Below are 25,038 nucleotides of genomic sequence, written 5' to 3'. Positions count from 1 at the left end.
GGAGATGGATAACCGAGCCCAGACTGGAGGGGTTATGAAACAGTTGACGTTACTGCTTGAAAGTAAAAACGTTCTTCTCCTTGTTTCCATTGTTTGTAACACGTGGGCTCTCTTTTGAACAGGAGAGAATTGAGCTTTGTTTTCCTGTGGTTATGGAGCATGGAGCACTCCTGTGCCAGCCTGTTTGTCCTTCAAATGAATATCCTCGCAGAATCTGAAGGGGGAGAAGTTTTCCCTCTATTGCAAATGCTTTCATCCCTTTTTTTTTTTTTCGCCTAAATTAAAAGATAGGATTAGGGTTAAGGCACTTTTTCTTGTCACTGGCAAGTTATCTTTAATTTTGGCAATTAAATAGAAATTGTGGAATGAAATATCAGGTTACTCCCAGCCAACAGAAGGGTGCAGGCAGCGCTTATTCCAGTTCCAGGTCCCTGCAGAATTTCAGCAAGCGACGGTGCTCCTGTCCCGCATGCTCTGAACTGAGCTCTGCTTCTGCATTCCAGTGTTGAGGGAGGTCAAAGGGAATGAAGATGCACACAGGGATTCAGTAGGTACTCGTACACTGGGTAGGTAAAACATTACCTTTCCCTGCTCTGCGCTGAAGCCCATTGATCACCTGTCTGTAAAGTGCGAGAGTGGCTCAGCCGATTCCTGAGAGCAGCAGCACTCGAGCCGCTGAGCGTTCCTGTTTGGACCCTTCTGGTCTGTGCTGTGCTGCTGTGAAGGTTGCTCCCGTAAATCACATTTCCAGATCAAATGAGGTAGGATGTTGACACAGCTCTTGGCAGACCCATTCATCTGCTGGTGCCATGCTGCATGTCTCTAAGTTAATTTCCTTTCTGGCTCTCAGTGTTTTTAGGCCTCGTGTAAGCAAAACACCTTGTAAGAGTTCCCGCAGCGTCTCGTGATGTTGCATTCTGGTTTGCAAGGGTCACATGAGACCCCTGTTCACTTACCTTATTTCTCTGCCTTTAGCCAAACCGAGGGACAAAAAGACCCCGTGATGAAGAGGAGGAAGAAATCAAGGCCCGTCGGAAACAAGGCACCGCGCGAGAGCATGGGCGGCACCGGGAGGAGGAGTCCGCGCAGGAGGAGACGGATGATGAGAAGAAGAAACTTCTTCAGATAATTGAGAGGGATGGAGAAGAGGAAGAGGAGGAGGTAAATCTGTCCCTTGGGAAGGGGGAGGCATGGAGAATCGGCAAAAACAATTGCCTCTCTGTCTTTTCTGTTCTGTACCGTGTAGGTGATGAGGGTAATGGGTGATTTTCACATGCCTCTTACGGCTTCAGGTTCTGTGTGCTTTCCTGCCCTGTGAGGTGTTCACAATTCAAACAGGCTTCTTGAGGATCTCCTCTGGAGACTTAAAGGGAGAGGGTGAAAGGGAGGGGAAAGCTTTGAAGCCCAGCCTCTAGTTTAGGCTGAGAATACCCAAATTGCCACCTCAAATATATTTTTAGGAAGCAATTTCTGGATTCCGCCCGGGTTCCTTAACTCCGTTGTTCTCCTCAGTGCCCACAGCCATGCAGCTGCTCCCACTCCTCCCGCTGTAGCTATGCAGCACAGTGAATACGCAAACGTTCCTCTGTACAGGAGAGGTCGTGGGGCGGAGAAGGGGGGCAGCGGCTGTCAAGGGTAAATGATTTCAAGCCTTGGAGACAGAAATCCAATGCAGCATTGGCCTTTCTGCCAAGGGCTGGGGAAAAGATCACTTTATAAATGTGACACATGGATTGGTATAAATCTAGAAGATATTTGCTTCCTGCTGGCTGTGTCCTGTGTGATAAAAGCCCAGGTGATGTTCACCACTGCAGAGTCGTGTGGGTGTGTACGATTTCCCTGTGCTTTGTGTGCAGCATCGCTAGCATTTGTCTCTAAACTCTCCCTCAGTTTTGGTGTTGGGCTGCTGCACAATTGCCCAGGAGTCCAACCATATCCTGGGCCACATCAAAAGAAGCGTGGCCAGCAGGGCAAGGGAGAGGATTCTCCCCCTCTTCTCCACTCTCATGAGACCCCACTTAGATTCCTGTGTTTGGTTCTGGAACTCCCAGCATAAGAAGGATATATAACCATTGGAACAGGTCTGGATGAAGGCGTGGAGACGATGTGAGGGCTGGAGCACCTCCTGTATGAGGACAGGCTGAGAGAGTTGGAGTTGTTCAGTCTGAAGAAGAGAAGGCACTGGGAAGGCCTTAGAGCAGCTTCAGTACTAAAAGGGGCTCCAAGAAAGCTAGAGAGGGGCTTTTCTCAAGGGCTTGAAGTGATAGGACAAGGGAGAATGGCTTTAAATTGGAAGGGGAAGATTTATATTGGACATTAGGAAGAAATTCTTCACAATGAGGGTGGGGAGGCCCTGGCCCAGGCTGCCCAGAGCAGTGGTGGCTGCCCCATCTCTGGAGGTGTTCAAAGCCAGATTGGGTGGGACTTTGAGCAACTGGATCCAGTGGGAGGTGTCCCTGCCCATGGCAGGGCGGGGAAACTGGATGGGCTTTGAGGTCCCTTCCAACCCAAACCATTTCATGATGCTATGGAGATAATGCAGGATTTCTGTAGCATTTGAGTGATGGCACTGCAGGGAGAATGGGCTTTGGGCACTGTAGTATTGATTACCCGGGCAGGATGGTGATGTGGGCAGGATGGCACTAGGACAGGGTGGGCTTGGGAATATTGAGAATTCAGTAATGGAATTGTTGGGCTGATGGTGTTACAGTAATGGAGGCTGAAGGGATCTTCTCCTGTACAAGACTGCAGCTGAATCACTGACAAAAGAATCTTCCAGAGCAGGAGCAGCTCTTGGTTTAATCATGAACAGGAGGTGGGGCACAAAAGCCGGCTAACGATGGGAAGGGGCCTGATTTGGTTTTTGTTTTGAGAGCTTCTCTTTAATGTGACTGTAACCATCAAACAGAGGAGAGGGGAGAGGTAACACAGGGAAATCTGTATTGTCAGTTTTTTTCTCAAAAGGAGTGCATTAAAATCGTGAAGCAGGGGAAATAACAACTCCGTCTTTGTGGATGTCAGAGCAGCTGAGGTGATATTTGTGCAGTAAATGTGTGATGCCAGCAAAGAACACTCAAGGAGAATTTAAAAAGAAAGTGTTAGAGTAAAATATTGATTTTATTTTTTTTCTTTAGGAAAAGACTTTACAACAGGAGTGAAAGCGCATCCGAGTGAGAAGGATAGCAGAGAGTATAAACTCAGGGCAGTTAAACATAGTCCTGCAAAAAGAAATGGAGCAAAAAGAATTTGCCGTGGACGTGAGCTACCCAGGCAAATGTGTCAGCAGCCAAAGTCTTCATACATGTTGAGCACAGCTCGAGGCAGATGGGCCATTCAAAAGGATTTGGATTTTGTTAATACTTCAACAAAAGTTTCAGGAAGTGTAGGGGAAGCTCTCCTGGTTCTCTTCCCAGGGACCTTCCCTTGGTAATGCCCCAGTTTATAAAAATCATATTTCTAGAGATTTGCTCTGGGGACTGGGCTCAGGTCAGAGAGTAGGAAATTGCTGGGTGGGTGGCAGGGGCAGCAGTGGGACCTCCAGGGTCTTTGTGCCAGGTGAGGTTTACAGCCCAAACACTGAGCTCTGTTCTCTGCCCTTTCTGGTTTGGTTAGGAGGAACCTTTGGATGAAAGTTCAGTGAAGAAGATGATTCTCACCTTTGAGAAGAGATCATACAAAAACCAGGAGCTGCGGATCAAGTTTCCTGACAACCCAGAGAAGTAAGAGTGTGCCCAGCCCCCTCTCTTACCCTTTTTCCTTCGCTTTTAGGTTTCAGTCCTAAATCCATTTCTTGGCTACAAATGTTTTCCGATACAGAAGGTGCATGTGACAGCAGTTATTGCCATGGTGTTCTGCTGAATTGTGTTTGAAACTCTGTCCATTAAAAATGGTGTTATCGACACTGAGGTGGTGGCTGGTGCATGGCTGCAGCATGAGAAGAGGAATTAGCGATGAAGGGAGAAGTTCTAGTGCCTTAAATTATTGCTGTTAACAGGATTGTGAAACAGCCATACCAAGACTCTGGTGTGTGGGGTTTGTTTTGGGAGAGCACCAGTTCAATAAGACTTTGCTGCCTGTGAGCGAGGTACCCAAGTACGTGACTGGGCTCTCAGAGCTGGGTGCTAAGGTGCTCTCCCAGTGCCATCCCCGCTGCAGTTCCCTCCCTTCGCAGGGGCTCCTGAGCTGTGGGTGCCTTCTCAGTGCCAGGTGGGTGGTTAGGGATGTAGGTGGGGCTGAAAGAGGAGATCCTGGGCCACTGTGTTTTGCTTTCCAGATCTTGAAAGGTTCATATCATCTCATTGAACACACCTGATGTGCTTTTAGCCTTTTTGTTAACTGTTCTTGTCTGGCCTCAGGTTCATGGAATCCGAGCTGGATTTAAATGACATCATTCAGGAGATGCACGTGATCGCAACGATGCCAGACCTGTATCACCTGCTGGTGGAGCTGAACGCTGTGCAGTCTCTCCTTGGGCTGCTGGGACATGACAACACAGATATCCTTGGGTTGTTAACGCAGCTCTTGTGAGAGAGGCTTTCTGCAGGCTTCTTCCTAATCCCCTATATCCTGCTTTCACAGCCTTCTGCGGATGTTTTTCTCTTCTTTCCCACTGCACTGAATTTGTCTTTTTTGTTTTTCAAGTGAAAGCCTTCTTTGTCCAAGTGATATTGATTCTGAATTCTTTCAGTGCTGTTATTCTTGTTTTATGGATCTGTCACCTAGGTCTGAGTAGCTGCGTTAGAGTGGGAGCAGGTGAACAACGCAGGAAAAGCTGAAGTAGAGGCTGAGCGGCATGCAGCCTTGAACTGTGTGCAGGCTTGGTCTGGAACAGCCCCCAGGAGAAATGGAACTCCTTTACCCCTTTCCGTTGAGAGCTGAGCTGTCACGCTTTCAATTCTTTGCTTTCAGCTCACCGCAGCACTGCACTGGAGTTTGTAAATGAGATGAATTCTTGTGTCCGTGCCTTTGATTCGGTGCTCTCAGAGCTTGAGGCTGTGGTAGCCCCTCTGGCTGACATTCCTGTGTGCTGTTAGTTCTTGTGTCGCTGCACCTGATCCCCATGTCACCTGCCTCCTGCTCCTCTGGAGATCTGAGGACATCTTGGAGAGAGTTGTCTGTCTGTGCCTTTAAAGATTTTGGTACTCTTGAACAAAAACAGTCAGGTTTTTGATATCCTGGTGCCTGGGTGCTTCACTGCCAGCTGATAAATAGAACTGTGCCTGCCTTTACAGTTGTGTAGTCTTTAAAAGCAGAGCTCAGCCTGCGTTGCCTGTAAAATATTGTTTGGGGGATTAATTGAACGGTCGTGACACGACTTGAGAGATCGTGTGCCTGGGTCCTGACATCAGTGAGCAGAGGGAGCAGTGAGCCCAGTGGAAAGGTTCCAAGGCTTAAACCTGGGACTAGAGCAAGCTTTTATTTTTGGTTTTTCTTGATTCGTGACCTTAGGAAAGTGATTTATTGTTTACTTCTTTTCTTCCCTTGTAAGGAGGTAGATCATTCTCACTGGTGATTCTGAGGGCGTTGGAAACAGTGCTGTTAAGAGGCTGTTTAGAGAGAAATGTTGTGGGCTGACGCACAGATGCTGGTTTTCTTTTTTAGCCCTTTTCCTGGAGTGATGTGTATTAAGAATTCATAATTCATTCTTTCTGAGTGGGTGCAATGATCAGAAGATAAAAACAAAGCATAAATACTGTATCACATAGCAGGTTGTATCAGAAAGCCCTGCCTGTGTGTCTGAATGTTCTGACTTGCGTCTTCCTGCTCCAGCGACCACTGCAGCTCTCCCTGTCTCTGACCTGTCCAGGAAATGGCTCTTGAGGAGGTGTTTGGGAGTGATTTACTGCTGCACTGTGGGAACGCCCACCACCATAACCAGTTCTACGGCTGCCATAGCTCCATCTCTTTTTTTTTTTTTTTTGGTCAGACACTGCAGGCTTTCTGTCTTGTGTGCATGGTGTTAAAAGCTCCCACTGAATTCCTCATTCACAAGGAAAATAGAAACCATGGGGATTTTGCTGGGGATGGCAGAGCTGGAGCGTAGCTGGAGAGCACAGGGATGCAGCTTGCTTTGTCCTTTCAGCCGTGAAAAGCTGTGTCCTCGGGTCACTGCTGCTGTCAAGGACTCATCACCATTTCCTCTGTGAGCTCTTTTTAATTGGTTTGCCACTTGCCTGTCAGTTTACAGGCAGAAACTTGGCCTGTGAATTGCAATTTTGGGGAAAATCTATTTCTCATTGTAGAACTGCTGAAGTGAGTTCGGATCCATTGAAAGCAGGACATGGGCTGTGGGAACAGCTCTACATGCTGCTGCTGGGGACAGGACAGAAACACTGCTGAGGGGAAGCATCTAAACCTGAACTGCTCCCCGTGCGGCTTTAAAACAAATGGAAAAAGATTTTAAAAATGAGTATTTCAAGGAGAGAACAAAACATGTGGCTCTTCAGGAGTGATTTCAATGTAGTGTCTGGAGGGACTCATGCAAGGAGACAAAAGCAGAGTCCGGAGGGAGCAAGCGATCTGCTGAATGATTCATGGGGTTGTGCGCAAAGTGTGAATGAAAGATGATCACCGACAAGATTTCATTAATGAAAGACAGGAGAGCTTCAAGTAAGGTTTTGCTTCTATCTCCTAAATTTTATAGGACAATTTGTACTATCAGTGGAAGCCCCAGTGGTAGCTCCCTAGACAGGAATGCCCTGCATGATGAGTTCTTTGGCACAAGTTTTGTTGTGCACTCCCAGAACAATCCGGCTTGGCTGTCTTTACAGCACCTGGTGGGCAGTGGTATCTGCAGCCTGGCCCTCCTTTAGTCCCCCTTCTAAGGATTGGTTGAACCCTGCTCCCTCTCTCTTCTCTTGTACATAATATGCTTGCTCCCTGGCTGTCTCTGTGGCCCTCTGCTCTCCAGAGTCCAGTCTGTCGAGTCTTGTTTTTACTGGGAGAGGCCCCAGCTGAACAGAATATGTGTTGGAGGAGGCAGTGGGTGAGAATCCCTTCTCTTGCCCTGTTGGTTTTCTCTTGCCAATGCTGTGCGGTCTGATCAGCCTTCATCACTGCTGTGACACTGCCAGCTCACGTGTGACTGTGCCACCAGCATTTGCCTCTCCAGGCAGTGGCAGCGTGTGGGCTTGGTGAACAACATGGGGTTCCTCTTGACTGGCTCCTCCAGCTTTTGTTAATTAAGAGCTGATTCCTTGCAGAGTAAATGTAAGGCAGGTTATTGTCTCTTAACTTGCTTATTGAGTCATGTTCCAACTTGCTTTTGAAAATTGTTCTCTGGCACTTTTGCTTTGGATCAGCATGAGTGGCTTTCTGCCTGGTGAAAGGTAACAGCCCTTCTTTGCTTCCTGATGGCTGTTGCAGCTGGAAGTGATGTCTCCCCATCCAGAAATGCACCAGATAGCTTTGGTTGAGTCAGGGATTGCTGTAGTGTCCAGAAAGCAGCAGTATAACTGCTGCATGCCTTCTGCTGTGCCCAGATACGGGTTAGCTTGGGTCGCAGGCTTGCTCTGTCCTCCCTGACTTACCCTGAGTTGAGGTAAGTCATGACTGGAACCTTGCTAAGAGAAGGTACATGAAAACCCTTCTGCTGCTGCTGCCTGAGTTTCTGAGCAGTAGCACAAACAGGAGGATGGAGAGGCCAGGCTGTTGGCCTGTGCATTTTAAAGAGCTTCATCACAAAGTTGTTCTATAGGACGTGCAGTGAGCGGCATGTCCCGCTCTGCCCCATGGGACGTAGCAGATTGATCAGCGTGTCTGAGAGAATAGGAAAGTGGCTCTAATGAGGTGGAGTGTGCCTCGTCCTGCAGGAGAGCTGTGCTGCAGTCAGGGGAAGCGTGTATTTTGCAGCCCAGAGTTAATGAGTGGAAATTAGGCTTGCAGAAGCTCTGCTGTTCCTGCGAGGACTGTGGTTCGAGGAGCGTGCAGCCCTAATTGGGTCCGGCAGAAGGGGGTGATGGCTCCTGCCTCCTGCAGTGGCCTCGTTAGGTGCGTGCTGCATCAGGTTAGCGGGACGCTGCTGAGAGCAGAATACCCAAATCAGGTCATTGCAACTCATTTCTCTTTATGTCCATTTGATTTGGGCAGTGCAAGGAGGGGGCCTGGCTACACGAGCTCCAGCAACTGTGATTTGAAAAAATCAATACATCAGGGTCGTCAAAACCCGGTAGAATTACCCGATAAGCAGTTTATCACCTTGATTTTTATGATTCGTAATTGTTACAATTCCCTGATTTTGGCACATATGTGGGCTGTCTGCTGAAGCAGTCTCTGCATGCTTGGTTCCAGTGCTGCTGTGATGGGTTACTGGTGGTTCTGGGTTGTGTTGTGAGCTCACTGGTGTAAGTAATCAGCTTTTGACATTAAATGTGTCGGTCTCTGTTGGTTGTCCTTAACGCCAAGCACATATTTCCATTGCTGTGGTAGACCTGCTGCAAGAGTTGACCGACATCGATACTCTCCATGAGAGTGAGGAGGGAGCTGAAGTCCTCATAGACGCTCTAGTAAGTAGTAAACTGTGTTGCATGTAACTCCTGGATGGCGTCTGCCTCGCACAACCCAGCAGCAAATGCTCTGCCCCACTGCTCTTTCTGCTGTGGGGTTTATTGCCTGTCCCCCGGTGTCGAGAGCTGGCTGTGGAGCCTGCTCATCTGCAGCCAGAGTGCTGCGACGGGAACTGCGATGGGTGTTTTGATGGAATGCCTGAGCTGGCGAGCGGGTTCTTTGTGCACCTTGTCACCACATCTGGTTTGGAAGGAACACACTTGTATTGCAAAATTAGTGTAGGCTGGGGGACTTTTTCGTGCAAGGAGGGAGAATGACGTGGTGTTTGTGGCTTGGGCAGTGTCTGCTGGAAAACAGATGCTTGGTTTGCATCTTTCTTCCTTCTGGCAGAAAAGGGTGACCTCTGTTTGCCCATGAAAACCTTAAGTTTGTGGCAGGGCTCAGACTGTTCTCTGGAGGGCAGTGGGGCTGTTGTGGCCTCTGTCTCACCTCTTGCTTAGGAGCACAGGAGTCTTCTACCCAGGAACTCTGGTTTCACATCCCAAAATCTGTGCTAGAACTAGAACATCTGTTACAGTGGGGGTGCACCTCTTCCTTAGCAAGGAGTAAAAGCTTGAAGCATTTTGTGGAACAGAGCTCATGCATTTTAAGGGTGGAGAATTAAGCTGAGAGAGGGGAGATTGAGATGAGATCTTGGGAAGAAATGTTTTCCTGTGAGGGTAGGGAGGCCCTGGCCCAGGTTGTCCAGAGCTGTTGAGGCTGCCCCATCCCTGGAGGTGTTCAAGGCCAGGTTGGATGGGGCTTTAAGCAACTGGATCCAGTGGGAGATGTCCCTGCCCATGGCAGGACACGTGTCCTACCTTCAGGCAGCTTCCGCTGTTGAATCGCTGTATTTGTTAATCACTGCCTGTGTCTAGTTCAGTAATGATTATGTTGGAATCAAAAGGCATGGAACTGAGGGGTTTCTTTTGTTTGTTTTGTTTGGCTGCTCTGTTTTCTCCTACAGTCTTTCTTGTCCAGTCACTATAGTGTTGCCTTCCGAAGGTTAATGGCAGTGGCCCACAGCTGAGCTCCTCTGCTGGCCTCTGGGCTGTTGTTAATTATTCTGCCTTGGTGGAAGGACAGCTGGATGGATGAAATGGTGGAGAGGAACTGCTTGAGAAGGTGTTTTCTATAAAATGTACAAAGAAGCAGTAAATCAAGCAAAGTTCTTTCTCTGTTTTCCTTGTCACTAGCCCACTGATAATAGCCAAGTTGTAGAGGTTTTATTGTCCTCTTTGAAAGAAACAGGGCAGGCATTTCTGGGGGGAAATGCTTATGTCTCTGCTTTTTAGATTGCTTTTCTTTCTTCAGGAAGGTAGGTATCGTGTTGTGGGGTATCTGTGAAGGTCATTGCACTGCTGGCTGCAGTCCAAAGCCAGTTGTCAGTGTTTGGATTGGAAATGTTGTTCAGTTTAACTTCTTCCAGCTTATGTCCACAATGGAAAGTCAACCAAAGTCTGTCTGAGCTCTGGACAGTTGGTGCTCTACAAACACCTCTTGTATCAGCTTTTGGATGAGGAGGCCCCACCTGCAGATGTGGGTTGATCTGTCAGGTTTCATCAGCGCAGTCTGTTCACAGTATTAGGGTTTAACTGCAGTGCTTCCTTGGCGATCGTTCAGCCGCTGGGTTTGAATCCGTGGGTGTGAGTGCTGTTCTATCAGCTTTCCGTACCCAGTCAGGTGGAAGGGGCAGCAGAAGCATGAGCAGAGCAGCGGGGGCAGCTGAGAGGGGGCTGCTGGCAGAACTGACAGCCAGCCTGACCGTGCTGGCTCAGGGCGCCTCGCACTTAAGAATTCTGAGGGACTGTAAATCAATCAGGCTGGGTCAGGAGATAAGGCTGTGACAAGGTGCATGTCTTCCTCCAGGTGTTTTTCTGTTTAATCTGAAACACAAAAGTAGTTTAATTAATTAGGATAAACACAGTGGCAGATTTACTTGGCGAATCCTTCGCTTCCTCTGAGATTTAGAGCGAGATGTTCATGTCTGGCAGGATGTTTCAGTAAGGCTTATTGATTTGGATCATTTATCACCCCTGTTCTTTCTCCTTCATGTGCCTTTTTTCAGTCTTTCTAACCTCTTTCTCTTTCCCGTGACCCTGGTGATGTAGGTGGAGGGCCAGGTTGTGGCCTTGTTAGTCCAGAATTTAGAGCGCCTGGATGAAAGTGTGAAGGAGGAAGCTGATGGTGTCCACAACACACTGGGTAAGTGGCTGCTGCACAGCCTCTCCTGTTTTTTGTGCACAGGGAGTGGGTTATCTCTCCCCTTTATTCCCTGCCTCCTTTTCCCTCTCGCTGCCGGCACCTGGGTGAAGGACCCAGGGCAGCTTTCCTTCCAGCAGACCTGTCCCTCCCAGAGAAGCCTGGTCCCTGGGGCCAGTGTTTGCTGCGTGGCTGTGGCTGAGGTGCCCCTTCTGAAAACAATTGTGTAGGGCTGTGCGGGTGCACGGCTGGACCAGTACACAGCACCAGAGGGTGTGCTCTGCTGCCTGGGTGGGTTGTTGTGCATTCTTAGAGAGCCCATGTGCTCTATATGGAGACCCGTTTGTGTCTCGGCAATACATTTAACCCTTGGGTAGCAAAGCATCTGTATTTCCAGTATGCAGATGTTGTGTCCCTGTTCCTCAGGCTTTGCACAGCACACTAACCGCTTTGCAGTGTGTCACTGCTAGTGTTTAGACCATCGTCCACTCCTTTCAGTCGTGAGGACTGGAAGAATAGGAGGCATTGGAAAGAAGAGTTTGGAAAATTGTATTTATAGAATCATAGAATCATAGTATTTAGTTCAGTGTATTTATAGTTCAGTGTATTTATAGAATTTAGATCATAGTATTTAGTTCAGTGTTGCGCGGTGGGAGTTGCAGCTGGAGCAGAGGGAAGGTATCCTGGGCTGCTTCCAGCTGGAGCTGGTGTCACCATGAGGATGAGCTGTGTGGGCAGTGTGAAAACAGAGAGCAGCATAGACCCGAGCTGAAGTCTTTCTCACAAAATAGCAGTTTTATGGATAAGGTGTGACTTTGAGGAGATTATTGCAGCCCTCGGGAGGACCTGGCAAAGCAACGCTGGAACGGGCCTGAGCTCAGCTGCAGGTGGGGAAAACAGTCTGTGTCCTTTCTCTCTTCCCAGCAATCGTTGAGAACATGGCAGAGTTCCGGCCGGAGATGTGCACGGAAGCCGCGCAGCAGGGCCTCACGCAGTGGCTGCTCAAGAGGCTGAAGGTGAGCTTGTTTTCCTGATGTCGTGTGGGAGATGCAACAATAAGAACAGACAGGCTGCTGCTCTGGAAGCTGGTGTGCCTGAGGCGGTGTGCGGCCCACGGCTGTTCATTGCTGGCACCTGCCAGTGCAGAGGTGGCTGTGTCACAGGTTCTAATGCTTGTGAATGCTGTGAATTCAAATCTTGCCTCAAACTGGAAAGGGTTTCCCTTTTAACTTGTAATGAATGTGCAAAATTTAGGAGTTGATTTGGTGTAGGAAGCTCTACACAATGTGACATGAGTCTGGGAGCAAAAATACTCCCTGTTCTGCAGTGTTTGCTGGGAAGAGCATCTGTAATGTTGAGTCTTGTCTTTATACTGCAAACATCTTGCAGCTGACAGTGTCCTTTTTCTGTTCGTATGGTTCCTGTGCAGTGGATTTCTGGTCCATGGCCAAGACCGATAGGAATGTAAAAAGCTGATCAGTGAGCAGGGAAGCCAATAAAGGCCATTTCATGCCTTTGCTTCCAACACTGCTCATACTGAGTTTTGAGTGATGTCTCTGTTTAACTGCTGGTAGCAGTGGCTTTTTCTTTGAACTCCTCTTATTGCCTTTTGAATTCAAAATTGCTTTTTGGTGTTCTTGGCATCCTGTGGCAGTGAGTTAGAACTTAACTCTGTTTTGTGGGAAAAGCTGCCTGAACCTTCCCTGGAAAACACTGTAGGAAAGGTGTGGCTGATTCAGTTCTCTTGAAGGGGCAGGGAGGGAACTTTAATCACCAGGTTCTGGCTTTTGCCTCACCCTGTTAGTGAGGCATTAGCACCTCCACGCTGAAATACACAGTAACACTGTCAGCTCTGCAAGCCTGCAGATGCCCTTGTGCACCCTCAGGTACTCATTAGCAGAAGCAACCAATAATTTCTAACTACAGGTAGTAACACAATCACATTCCTTTTGCTTAAAAAAAAGTGCCGTTAAGTTTATTCCAGGCATGTAGATTCTGCTGCCGCCTCATCATTGCTCCAGCAGCTGAAGGACCTGGGGACTTAGGGGAATCAAAGCAATTGTGATGTGGATTTCCCTGCTTGATACCACAGAACGTGTATGAAAGACCTTTGAAACTTGGTGCCAGATGTGCCCTGCCTCTGCCTTGATGAGTGTTAACTCTGCCTGGGGACGTGTGGCGCTTCTGCTGGCTCACGTGCCATCCTGAGGAGACTGGTGAAACTCTCACGCCAGCACCTGTGCTCTTGCCAGGATTTGGTGTTGAATGTCTTGCCCCAACAGATGTGTTTAGGGTTAAACCAGATCTCAACATCTCAGTGTTTTGCTGCTGAAGAATGTCTGTAAGATGAGTTCTAAAATCCAAAGTCTATCCAGGTGGCGGCAAGGACATGTGGCATGCAGCACAGTGTGGATTTTATTCCTGACTACATTTCGGGTTGTGTAGTTGTTCTTACTGTCAGAACAGGCTCGAGAAGCTCAGATGGAGGGCTTCAGGTCTCACTTCCCCAAGCATAAGCAGGGTTTGATGTTGTGTGCAGCGTTGAAAGAACAGAGTAATTTCCTCACATTTGCTGGTCTGCCCTGCAGTAGGAGCCAGCAGAGCCATCCAGGTCCGCATGGCTTCCCATCCCATCCATTCCTGGGAAGCGTTACCTGGTTGCTGTAAACACCCTCCCCTCCAGAGTGGCTGGAGATCATTTGGAATGCAAAGCTTTAGGCGTCTTCCCGCTATTGATGTTTCTGCGTTGCCTGGCGGTTGCGTTGTACCCGTTCTCTTAGCGGCCGGTGCATGGACAGGGTCACTCCATGGAGCTGCAGGCAGCCCTGTGTTGGGGTAGAAACTGTGGCTGGCAAATGGGGTGTTAGAGCCTGGTACTTACTGCTTGCCTTTCTCCCGCACAAGCCCCCTCTGGAACTGTGGAATACAAGTAGCTGGGAATATGATTTTTAACATTGTTTTGTTTATTTATTGTATTACGAATCCCTTCAATGAAGTGTTGGCATTGGCATTACTTTTTGATCAGTTAATGTTTACTTTGTTTCTGTAGTGGAGCAGCTTTAGCAGTGTGCACAAACACTGGATCCAGTTCTGAATCCACTTCAGGGATTTATTTTTTTCTCCAAATACAGTGTTTTGGGTTTGTTGTGATTTCTGTTTTAGCATACGAGTGTGAAGGGAATGTGTGAAACCAAAGCTGTGTGCCTGTGCAGGATGAGCCCAGCTCATGTTCTTCTGACGTTGTGACCGTGTACAAATCACTGCAGTGCGTGTGATGTTGTGGGAATGTATTTTGTCTGACTAGGGATCAGCCTGTGCACTCACAGAACGTCATGGAAGATTTATTATGGGGACAACATTCCCCATTGCAAACAGCTGACTGTTCTCGGGAGGGTCAAGCAAACCTGGTCAGACCTGCCTGCGTGGGACAGTGGGAAGGATCCAAGCTGTGTTTTGGGTGGCAACTCCCCCACCAATTGCACCCCATTACCCCACATCAGGGACAGTCGCTGCTGCTCTGTCACTGAGGCACCCTGTGAAGTTACCGCTCTTGTGCTTGGTTTTAAGTGCTGCTTGTAACATTCAGTGATTTGATTAATGTGTTCTTCAAATCGGTGAAATGGAGTGCTGTGCCCTGATGAGTCTCTTGCTCTTTCTTCACCAACAGGCGAAGATGCCCTTTGATGCCAACAAGCTGTACTGCAGTGAGGTGCTGGCTATTCTGCTCCAGAACAGCGATGGTGAGATGCACCGCTGGCATCCGTGTTCTGCTGGGGTGGGATCTCGGCTCCTTTTGGAGCTCTGCTTGCGCTCTCTCCAGCGTGTGTATTCTCTCACATACACACGCGCCCTCTCTTTCTCTGCGGCTTTTGTACTCTGTCAAGCCCTATCGATTTTGTTTGCTGATGTATCAGTGTTAGAAAGCTGTAAAATCTGACAGTTGGCTTCATTTTTCTCTCTTTCCCCCCTCCCCCCACCTCTGTCTAGACAACAGAGAATTGCTTGGGGAGCTGGATGGAATCGATGTGCTGCTTCAGCAGTTATCTGTGAGTAATTCCCCTGCATCCTTACTGGGGCCGGGATTTTTGTGGGCTGGGCGGGAGCGGGTGGAACAGGCTCTGTCTGTAGCACCATCCCAGTGATCTGAGGATGCTGAAGCGCAGCTGTGCTTTATATCTGGTGGTGGCAGAGTCACTGAGTAACTTCCACATGAATGTGTCATCCCTGGTGAGGTCAATCCCTGCTTTACAGATGTTAGTGTAGAGGTACGTAGAAGTTAGTGTTTTGTTAGGGTTACCTGGCAGGTTGGAGATAGGCACAGTTAGAACTCAGCCATCATCAGCACTCTAGTCTCCAAGTGCTTGGCTGCGTTGTGTCCATGTTTGAGCCAGCAGAAGGTAGATGTGTTCTTGGTTCCCTTACATTTCTTGAGGCAGCACTGCCAGCAGGTGAGGGAGCCCCTCTGGTATGTGTCATGCCCAAGAGTTCTCTGGTAATGAGCTTATCCACATACCTCTGTCAGTGGTGCAGTTGGTAGGCCCTTTGGAGGCCCTACATGGTCCTTACCTGGTGTCAGTGCTGTGTGTTTGTTGGTGGGTAGTCAGGGTGACCAAACAGGCAGCAGGGTTAGGAGAGAGAATGTGCAAGTGCCATGTATGATTGCTGGCTGATACGCATTGCATGGTGACAGCTTGTGATGTAAAATGGTGTGTATGTGAGTTCTCCACGGCAGTGTGGACCAAACTGGGCCCTCTGCTTTGGGGTGACTTGGCTTTCTTTGTCACGCAGGTGTTTAAACGACATAACCCCAGTACGGCAGAAGAACAGGAGATGATGGAGAACCTGTTTGACTGCCTTTGCTCCTGCCTGATGCTCAGTTCCAATCGTGATCGCTTCCTGAAAGGCGAGGGCCTGCAGCTGATGAATCTGATGCTCAGGTAGCAGATAACCTGGGATTTTCTTGCCTGCTTTTGATTTACCAACCCACGTTCTGGCTTGATATTTGTATCTTTTTGTTTGTAAAATGTTTGTGTGAGCATAGTTGTCTGTCTTCTGGGTTTTTCCAGCACATAGCTGGATATTCTCAGGCACAGAAGCTTCACTTTTTGTCTTTAGCTTTGTTTCCTTAGAACTGGGGTTTCCCCAGCAGTTGCTGTAGGAGCAGGGCAGGTCTGTGTGGCAGGCACCTCGACGGGAGGGTGCTCTAGGTCAGGCTGCCAGTCCTCTGAAGGTATAAACGACCCCTCTGAGGGTGAGAGAGAACCTTTGGATGTCTCTAGGGAATGCATTCTTCCTTCTGTTCCCTGGTTCAAGCCTCACTGTGTTGTCTCCTCTGAGCTGGGGAATGTTTGCGGATGCTAATACAAAAATTGCTTTTTTGAAATGAGCGAAAGTACACCTTCCTTCTTGTGAGATAATCTATCACACTGTGACTCTCCAGGGCTTCTTTGGTCCCCTCACCCCTGCTTCCTAGCCTGGTGCTGAATTGTCTTCTCAGCCCACGGGCTCCTCCCGGCCGTAGGATGGGTGCAGCGGGGCTCTGTCTGGCTTCCCCACTGCGCTCGCTGTGTACGGTGTCTGGTTAGCACACCCCAACCAGCGATGATGTATTCCTGCAGCGCATGGCTGGGTAACGCGCAGCAGCAGGGAACTGAATAAATAACCAAGCGTGGATTATTCAAATAGGAACACTGGGTTTTCTTGGGGCTAATTAAAGAAAAGCTCCAAAACTAAGAATGAGAGGGAAGCCTTCCTCTGCCTCCTGTGCTAAGCTGCTGAGCTAGCCTGGCAGAACTAATTACTTGGAGCTCTTGTGCCATGTGTGTGGGACTCAGTGTTTGGATTTTTAATAGCTTTTTCTCATTTTTTTTTGGATTCTAGTGCTTATTCTCTGTACCAGGGCCTCAGCTGGAAAAATCCTCATTGGTTGCTCCCCCTGCCCACCCCAGTAGTTGCGGAGGGGTTGGGAAGGGCAAATCATGACCTCGCTGCCGGCAGCAGCTATGTCTGATAGAAAGGATTTCCAAGATCTCAATCTTTTGATGCTTAGGAACTTAACTTATTCCACAGCTGGTGGTGCCTCATCAGCAGTGAGTAGTGAAAGAGTGAACAATGTTAGAGTCCTGTGCTCTATGGTGAGCACAGGAGATGATTAAAGTGAAAGCACTGTTTTGTGGTGATGAAAACTAGGAAATGGGTGCTTGAGAAGGTGAAGCTTTGGGCATGCTGCCATGGGGGTTTCTTGCTTTTGCAGGTCGTAGTGTGATGTGAAGGTAGAAAGCTCTGCTTGACCTAGCACTCTGGTGAGGAAAAGAGAGTTCCTGTAGCTTTCCAGCCACCAAGCAGAGCCAAATGCCTGAGAACTGATGCTGCACGGTTTCAGTGTTGGTTTGCATGTGGGTTTTTTACATAGTTTAATATCCAGAGGGTATTGTGTGGCTGTTAATTCTGTTGACTAGTGTTATCATTTGGGATTCTCTTGGTCTGTGCTTACAGATCTTACAGGTCTTACAAGGTGCCCAATTTTTGTTAGAGCAGCTTCGATAATAACTGCAGGTTGTGACCCTCAGTGGCTGCAGGGGAGCATTGTGCCTCTATCTTCTTGGTACCTTTGTGATAAACAGCAAAGGCTGGAAATGCCGTTTGGTGGTGATTGACCACCTCGCCCACAAGCAGGACGGAGCATTTTTCTCTCCTACCGGTGTTCTCCACAGACAGAGGAGCAAGCTGGTGGTTTCTGTTTCAGCTCTGCAGGCGGTTAATCATTGCAGTGCAGCCGGTGCGGATGAAAGGACAAATACGCAAAGCTGGAAGTTTATTGATGTGATGTGAGATAGATAAGCTCTGCGAGAATAAAGATATCAGGCTTGAAGCTCCATTACCATCTTGGAGCACGCAGCATTCTGTACCTCGTGCTGCCCAGTGTGCCCAGCCCGGCTGTGCTGTTGAGAGAGGTCACTCACACAGACCTGCAGAGCAGTGGAGCATCTCTCAGCTGAGCATGTAACATGCTCAAGGTTTCTGTGGGCAGTGAGGAAAACGGGGCTGCTTTCCAATAGGCTGGGCCTTAAACTGACTGGCCAGCAGCAAACAGTGATATAGTTTTGGGTGAACTTCTGCTTGTTCATGGGGAGATGGTGGTAGTGGCCAAAAAGGAACCCTTGGAGGCTGCTGTGTTCCTGTGCGTGTCCACAGCCAGCCGGACCCTGGGCTGGGTGGTCTCAGAGCTGCGGTGCTGAGCAGGACTGGCTGTTGGCCTTCTCACCAAGCATGCATGTGAAAAGCCAGCCAAGGGCTCCAGAAGAAGCCTGAGTGGAGAAGGACAGAGCCTGTGGCAGCAGAAACAAAGCAGGAAGTTTTGAAGTAGAGATTGTGGCTGTGTGTAATTACTTGATTTGCATCTCTGTAGTGATGGAGGCTCCTTTAGTTTGTGGAGAGTCTTTCTCAGAAATAAGGTGGCTTATCGAGGCCGTAGGCACTAGCAGGACGTTTATCAGCGTCACACAGAGTTAAAGTCAGTTCTTTTTAGGTTAGGAAGCAGTTTTCAGTACCCAGTCCCTCAGCCTTGCCTTAGTAACCAAACTGCAGTTCACTGTACAGAGCCAAAAGAGAAAAACAGGCTCGCAGTGTCGGTTCCCTCGTGCACACTGACAGGAGCCTGATTGCTTTTGCTGTACAATTGTGTTAAGGCTTGGAGGAGCTGCAGCCGCTCGGCTCCCAGGGGATGCGTCAAGAAGATTCTCTGTTGCATAGGAAAAATGACGTGTGGCTTTCCCAGCTCTGAAGTGAAGGCACGTGTGTGCACAGAGACCAAGGCAGCAAAGGGAGCACGCAGAAGCGCACAGCACTTGGACCGTACCACCCTCTGCTCTGTGGCTGCTCTGGGCTCTTCCCAACCCTCAGCAAAGCGTTTGTTCCTGTACAGCAAAACCAGGGGGAAATGGACAACTGCATGCGGCTCCCTGGAGCTCGGCTGGAGCTATGGCAGGGGACACTTTTCATGGGTATTAAAATCCCTTTATGTTTTCTTGTCCTGCTGTTCCTAATGACCCTATGGAAACTTAGACTGTCTTGTTACTAAATCTCCCAGTTAATTAAACTGAACCATTTTATACAGTGCTTCTCCAGGAAATCTAATATTCTGCTTGTGCTGATGTTTTGAAAAGCAAGAGGCTGTGTTATGCTCATGTGGAAAGCCCAAATGATGTTAGTGCCTTCTCTTTTTGAGAGAATAAATGGGCCCAGAGTTCTCTGGGCAGTACAGGTATGACAAGGAGGAAGGCAATGGTTAGCAAATGAAGTTGGGATGCAGAGTTCCCTGGGAAGACTGAGGCCGTTCCCTATTTGCTGATCCTCACAGATGCTCCTCTTTGAATTAGTTTTCACCTAAAAGTCCCCTCAATAAACGTAGATGAGACCAAGATAAACTGCCTGCCCTCCGGCAGAATAAATATTTCAAATAAAATCAACTCCCGACAGCCCAGCCAGGCAGGTATCGATCCCTAAGAGCCTGAACTTCAGCCCAATGAATATTCCAGAGATCAGCTCTGTGCAGCCTTCCTAAATGCTGATCAATATGCAATTACTTCCCCTGAAAACATTTCTCATTGTCTGGCCTGAGGAGCACTTTGTTCTCAGCTCCCCGGGCAGGGCCGTGGGGGTGCTGAGCCCCTCCTGCACTGCCCATCGCTCAGGGGGAGCCGTCGCTGCTGCTGTGCCACATCCCAGCTGTGCACAGGGCTTCACAACTGTATCGTGGCCATGGGAGGCACCTGGGCTGCACGGGGCAGTGTGACTTTCTTTTGGACTCAATGTCAAGATATGTTTTTAGTTTGCATGTTTTTAGGGGTTTGCAAAGACCGGTCTTTAAAGCGAGGCATTTTCACAGCACTTGGGAGCCTGGGCTGTGAGTGGACTCTGCTGGTGGACAGGGGGGGCAACAGGAGGGGGCTGAACTCTGCTGTGTTTGCTCTTTATTGGTCCCAGCTCTCTCAGCCTGTTCTCGTACAGGAGGTGCTCCGGCCCTTGGATCATCTCCGTGGCCTCTACTGGACTTGCTCCAACAATCTTGTGTAGAGCTGGTGCTCAGACTCTTCAACCTTTCCTTGTCTTATTCGTTTCCCCATTTATGCTGTGTCTTTGAAACTGTGTGGCCCAAAGCCCCTCATGCACCTGGGAAGTCTAACTCGCAGGTTTCCTTTCACAGAGAGAAGAAGATTTCCCGCAGCAGTGCCCTTAAGGTGCTGGACCATGCCATGATTGGACCAGAGGGCACAGACAACTGCCACAAGTTCGTGGACATCCTGGGCCTGCGGACCATCTTCCCGCTCTTCATGAAATCCCCCAGAAAGATCAAGAAAGTTGGAACGACTGAAAAAGAACACGAAGGTAGGCGTGCTTCCAGAGACCTCTTGTTGTCACAGAGGAGCTGAAAACTCAGAGCAAGTGGCTGAGCAGTCCCTGCTTGAGGAGGGACTGGCGCGTCGCCGGCCTCTTCACAGCCCCTCCTGCAGGTTTCGGGTCCCGACTCTGGCTGGCTGTGGGTAACACTCTTGCCCTACTTGTTTTGATGTCAGCAGTTCCTGGTGATCCCATTTCATGTGTCGTTAATAAGTTCTTTCACTTCTGTAGGGGCTGTTGTTTGAAGCTCTGACTCTTTGATGCAAAACTCTTTTGAAAAGAGTAATGAGGCAACTACAGATGTCACCTCAAAAGCAGTATTTTCCTGGCTCTGAGCACTGAAGTGCAACTCGATGAACATCAGGCACTGCAGAAATAAACTGCATGCTTTTGAAGTTGCTCTTTTTTTTTTTATTCCCTTTGTCTATTTTTTTCTCTCTGCCTTGGAAAACTCTGCTTTAACAGAAATCTGCTGTCAAGTGTTACTGCAAGACCTTGTGCTGAGCTTAGCCCGGGAGCAGGCCCTCCTGCTTCTGGTGGCTTCTTCATCTCCTTAATAACTGACCGTGGCTTGGAAGAAACTCTGAACTCTGCCAGGGATGTTGAGATTTTGTGCCAGTCATTGCGCTTCTCAGTTCTGTCAAGGGTGAATGTTGTCAAAAGCTGAAGGGGGATGAGTGGGGCTCAGCGTGCCCTGCATCCAGCTTTAACTCTGTGTCAAACTGAGGGAAAACCAAAGGAGACGGTGACAAAGTGGGAGCTCTAAACCCAGGCCCCCTGTACTGGGACTGCTCTTGCAGCTCTGGAGTAACTGGTCTTCCCTCCACTCTCCCGAGCAAAGGCAAGGAGGTGCTGCTTTCTCTGAGAGAGAGCTGGGGTGGCTCAGTGGCATCTGCTGGTTCTCCCCTGGGGAGCAGGCAGCGAGGAAGAGGAGGGACAGATTCAGGGTTGAGATGGTGCCAGTGCATTTGCACACCAGCATTAAAGGATGATAATGGTTAACAAAGGTAGTGGCTCAGCCAGGCAGGCTTGGGCTGTGGTAGCTGCAGGGGTGGGCTCTGCGCCCTGGAGGTGGTGGTGCTGAGGTGGGGTGCTGGGTCAAAGCAGGAATTGGCAGTGCCGAGGGCTGTGTATCTGTCATGCGTGGCTTGTCTTGGGTAGGTAAAAGTGAGGAGGAAGCGCTGCTGTGTGTTCTGGGGTTCAGGTAGCCAAGTTGCAGAGGGTGCAGTTGTGCTTTGATGATGGATTTAGGGAATATTTTGAGATCTTTGTTTGCTCAATGAAAATAAGGTGGTTTAGTTCTTGCTGAGAAGGCTGAAGCTGGAACAGAGCTGCTGAGGGGGAAGGACTGGGGCTCATGTCACTGCCTTAAACTCCTCTTCCCAAACTGAAAAATTATCTGTCTCATCTGCTTCATCTTGAGCCTGCAGATGACATCCGTGTGCAGTCTGGGATTAGGATTAGGGAGCAGTCTGGAAAGCCCTCAAGGGATCTGTCCCCAACTATTGCTGTGATGGGAATAAGAGCCAGTTTGCCTTTGGGAGACTGGAGCAATCCAGGCAAACCGTCTCTGTGTTGTGTCTCCATCTCATTATATGCAGGAGAAAAGGAGGCTGTTCAGATGAGCACAGGAATCAGTTTTATTAAAATAAACTCTGCTGTAGTCAGTCCAATTTTCTTTGGTCTGCGTCCCTTGGGGGGTGAGTTACTGAGTTCTGATGGTGAGAGCTAATGGAGATGTTTCACAGGTTCCCCTGGAGCCCTCACAGCTGTGGTCCTGACACGTGTGCGCAGCGTGGATGTGTTTTGACTTTCCTGAGGACTGCAGCAGTGACAGGGCACCGCGGGCTGGCGATCAGCTCCAGAGAGCTACTGGCTGAACAGGAACACTGCAAAGGCTGTGGTGCCTGCCATTTTGAGAGGAAACTGTGCAGGGCTGGCATGGGGATGTGATGCCTTCTGTGCTGTTGAGCCTGGGAACACACTTCCTTCTGCCTCTCGTCTATTTATCGAAAAGAATGCTGGTGTTCAGCCTTCTCCCATTATCTTTTCTTTAAAAATGTTCATCTTGTGTTCCAACTGTTTAAAAAAACAATAATTAAACACTAATTAGAATGATCCTCCTCTGCCAGGAGAGCATTTGTGTGTGTGTCAAACGGAGGAGCAGACTCCTGTGAGGGATTAGCCAAGAGCAGCTTTGTGGCTGAGGCCTCGGTGTTTGTTCCAGTGGTTCTGAGGTGCGTGGGGAGCACCCGCAGTGGTGCTGCTGGTGCCGTGTCAGGACAGTCACTGGGCTGGTGCTGCAAAATTCCTGATGGGCTGCTAACCCTGGAGCCTGGTCACAGACCTCTTGTCTTTATTTTAGAGTAATTTCACTTTGTACATAGGAGATGATCCATAAAGTGGTGTTTATTTCATTGTCTTGAAGAGACAGTGTTCTGAATGCAACAAAATAATAAATAAGCTGGTGTGACTTGGTGAGCTTTTATTTATAACAAAAATTTATAACCCAAATTAAATTTGATAAAAATAACTTCTCAGTAAGTGTTTCTCTCTTTCTTTACAAGGCAGCATAAAGGTGCCAGTGCTGCTTAGCTGCGTTTTAAACGCTGTCAGGGCTTAAAAATTATTTTCCTCTAGGGAGCCTGTGAACAATTTAAATCCAAACTGCACAGACCTGTGCTTCATAAACACTGTGTAATTGGGAGAAAATAAAGGGAAAATTTCTTAACCATCTTTACGGATGATCTGAGCCTGGTGGGGTCTGACTGACTGCGTGTTATCTGTCCCAGCTTTGTACAGCTTGCGCTGCACTTCTGAGGGTGTTGGGTTTGGAAGAGAAATCTCATTTGAAGCCATTTCCCTTTTTCTGAGGTAGTGAAGCAGCTCAAAACAGAAATGTTTGCAGCTGAGGACAGAAATGAGTGAGAGTTTTCCTGTGTTTGTGGGGCCAAACAACTCCGTGATTCTGTAGGTGCTGGCAGAAGGGCAAAGACCAACTTCTGGAGAAAGTGAGCTCTTGGTCAATCCAAAGTGGGGGCTTTGTTAGACATCTGAAATGGTGGAATCTGCCTTCTTACTGGGGTTCTCATGTTCTGCTGTGGCAACCCGCACTGGAGTCTAGTGAAGCAATCATAATGTGCTTGGCAGGCTGTGTTCTCCTGCCCTTTCTCCGGACACTATTTCCAGTCTGGCTCTGTGCACCTGGGGAGTCTATTGAACTATAAAAGGATGTTTGTCCAATTTGTCTTCATTTAGATGCCTTCTCATGGCTGGGATGTCAGCTTTACTTAGGAATACCTGATTTGATAACCTGAGAATTAGTTCAGCCAATTTCCAAATGAGAATTCCCAGTGCTGTTGGGTTTTGCTGCTTTGCTGTCTTAACAATAAGGAAGCCTCTTCTAGAGGTGCCCAGTTCTGTGCGACCTGTAAGCAGCAGAAGCAGCAGCAAACCCCATTCTGAGGTAAACTTGCTCCTACTCCTTCATGACGTATGCTGAAAGGCAGCAAAGCCCTTGGAATGAATGCCTGTTGTGGAACGGTGTTCCCAGCAGTGTGGTGCTTGGATTCCAGCTCACCAGATGTGTGGGGGGCCCGTTTGACCATTTCAGGCCCCACTTTACTCATCACCAAATCAGTATTCCTTGCTGTTGTCAGGTTCTGAAGATAAGACTTTTCTCGGCAGGTTATTTTGGGGTATTTCTCTGGGTTACGCTTTAGAAACACCGAGTATGGATGCACGAGGAAACAGATGAGCTCATTGGATGCTCTGGCACTGGAATAGCATGTCCCAGGTTCCATCCGGGTTCTGTAATGAACCAAAAGGCCGTGGAGCATGTCTGGCTGCAATTCCCTGGCTGTGCTGGTCGCATTGTGAAGCCCCTGATTGAACGTACGTACATGTATGTCCTAGAATCTTGTGGAGGAGCAGCACTCCCCTCCCAGCTCTGCTGCTGTGGAGTTGGGCTGGGCCATGTGCCTGGTGCCGCAGGGTCTGGGCAGCATGGCCTTGGCCCTCGCTGTGAGCGTCCTCCCTGCCGCAGCGGGAGCTGCTGCTCCTTGGGATGTGCCAGGGGCTTCCTCCAGGCTTCCCAGCACGCAGATGTGAAGCTGCTGGGTTTTGTGCGCAGGAAGGGTAGAAATTTCTGAAAGAGATGGGTTTTTTTCCTGCTCTGATGGTACTTTCCTGCTCTGAATTAGAAATTACTCTTTCTGTGTTCTTTACAAGACAAGGATGCTCCTGAATGGATTCTGCTGGGCTTGCCCGTGTACCCTGTTTGTGCCCCTGCATCCAGTGTACTTGCTGCCTGCGTGTCTGTGTTGCAGGGCATGTGCTTGAGCTTCCTCCCCAGCTGAGTAGACATTTCTTACAGTGAGAAGTAAAAAAAAAAAAAAAAAGAGGGGGGATGCTAAAGGCAGAGGAGTGCAATGTTATGGCTTGATTTGACAGGACCTCCTGCTGCCGCAGCTGCCAATGCCAGCCCTGGAATAGATTAATCTGTATTCCAACATGCCGCAGCTCAAGTCAAGATCGATCTAATTAGGGTGTTTTAAACACTGCTTGCATTCTGCAGTCTTCGTGCCTGTCTGAAAGGGAAGGGCTCCCGGGAGCCTGAGGGAGCCGGGCTCCGGTGCAGCGGGGTGAGCACGTGCGGTGGGACCTGCCCGGGCACAGGGACGTGGCTGGCACAGCGCGCTGCACTGCGGCCTTGGCATCGCAGAGCAGGTACCTGCAGCGAGCCAGCTGGTGGGGCAGCGACCAGGGCTCTCTGCTGGGAAAGAAGCCTCTGTCTTCCTCTATCAATGAATTTGTCAGGCTTTGGGATGTTTGTATGAAAGAGAATTGTTCCTGATGCAGCCTAGCTTCCAGCTGGGAACGGCTGTTCTTTTA

General features: G+C 49.0%; 1 protein-coding gene across 1 annotated transcript in view; it reads left to right on the top strand.

Moving 5' to 3' along the window:
* CTNNBL1 (catenin beta like 1) overlaps positions 1-25,038 on the top strand; it is a 44,412-nt gene that overhangs the window by 3,149 nt on the left and 16,225 nt on the right. Inside the window, exons 2-11 of the mRNA XM_069871628.1 lie at positions 976-1,161; positions 3,613-3,719; positions 4,356-4,495; positions 8,407-8,504; positions 10,656-10,749; positions 11,671-11,762; positions 14,414-14,486; positions 14,734-14,792; positions 15,535-15,683; positions 19,952-20,133. Coding sequence (XP_069727729.1) covers positions 976-1,161; positions 3,613-3,719; positions 4,356-4,495; positions 8,407-8,504; positions 10,656-10,749; positions 11,671-11,762; positions 14,414-14,486; positions 14,734-14,792; positions 15,535-15,683; positions 19,952-20,133 — 1,180 coding nt within the window. The remainder of the gene's footprint in view (positions 1-975; positions 1,162-3,612; positions 3,720-4,355; positions 4,496-8,406; positions 8,505-10,655; positions 10,750-11,670; positions 11,763-14,413; positions 14,487-14,733; positions 14,793-15,534; positions 15,684-19,951; positions 20,134-25,038) is intronic.

Source organism: Phaenicophaeus curvirostris, chromosome 18 (genome assembly GCF_032191515.1).
Source record: "Phaenicophaeus curvirostris isolate KB17595 chromosome 18, BPBGC_Pcur_1.0, whole genome shotgun sequence".
In the NCBI taxonomy this organism is placed as follows: Eukaryota; Metazoa; Chordata; class Aves; order Cuculiformes; family Cuculidae; genus Phaenicophaeus; species Phaenicophaeus curvirostris.
This window is presented reverse-complemented; position numbering and strand designations above follow the sequence as displayed.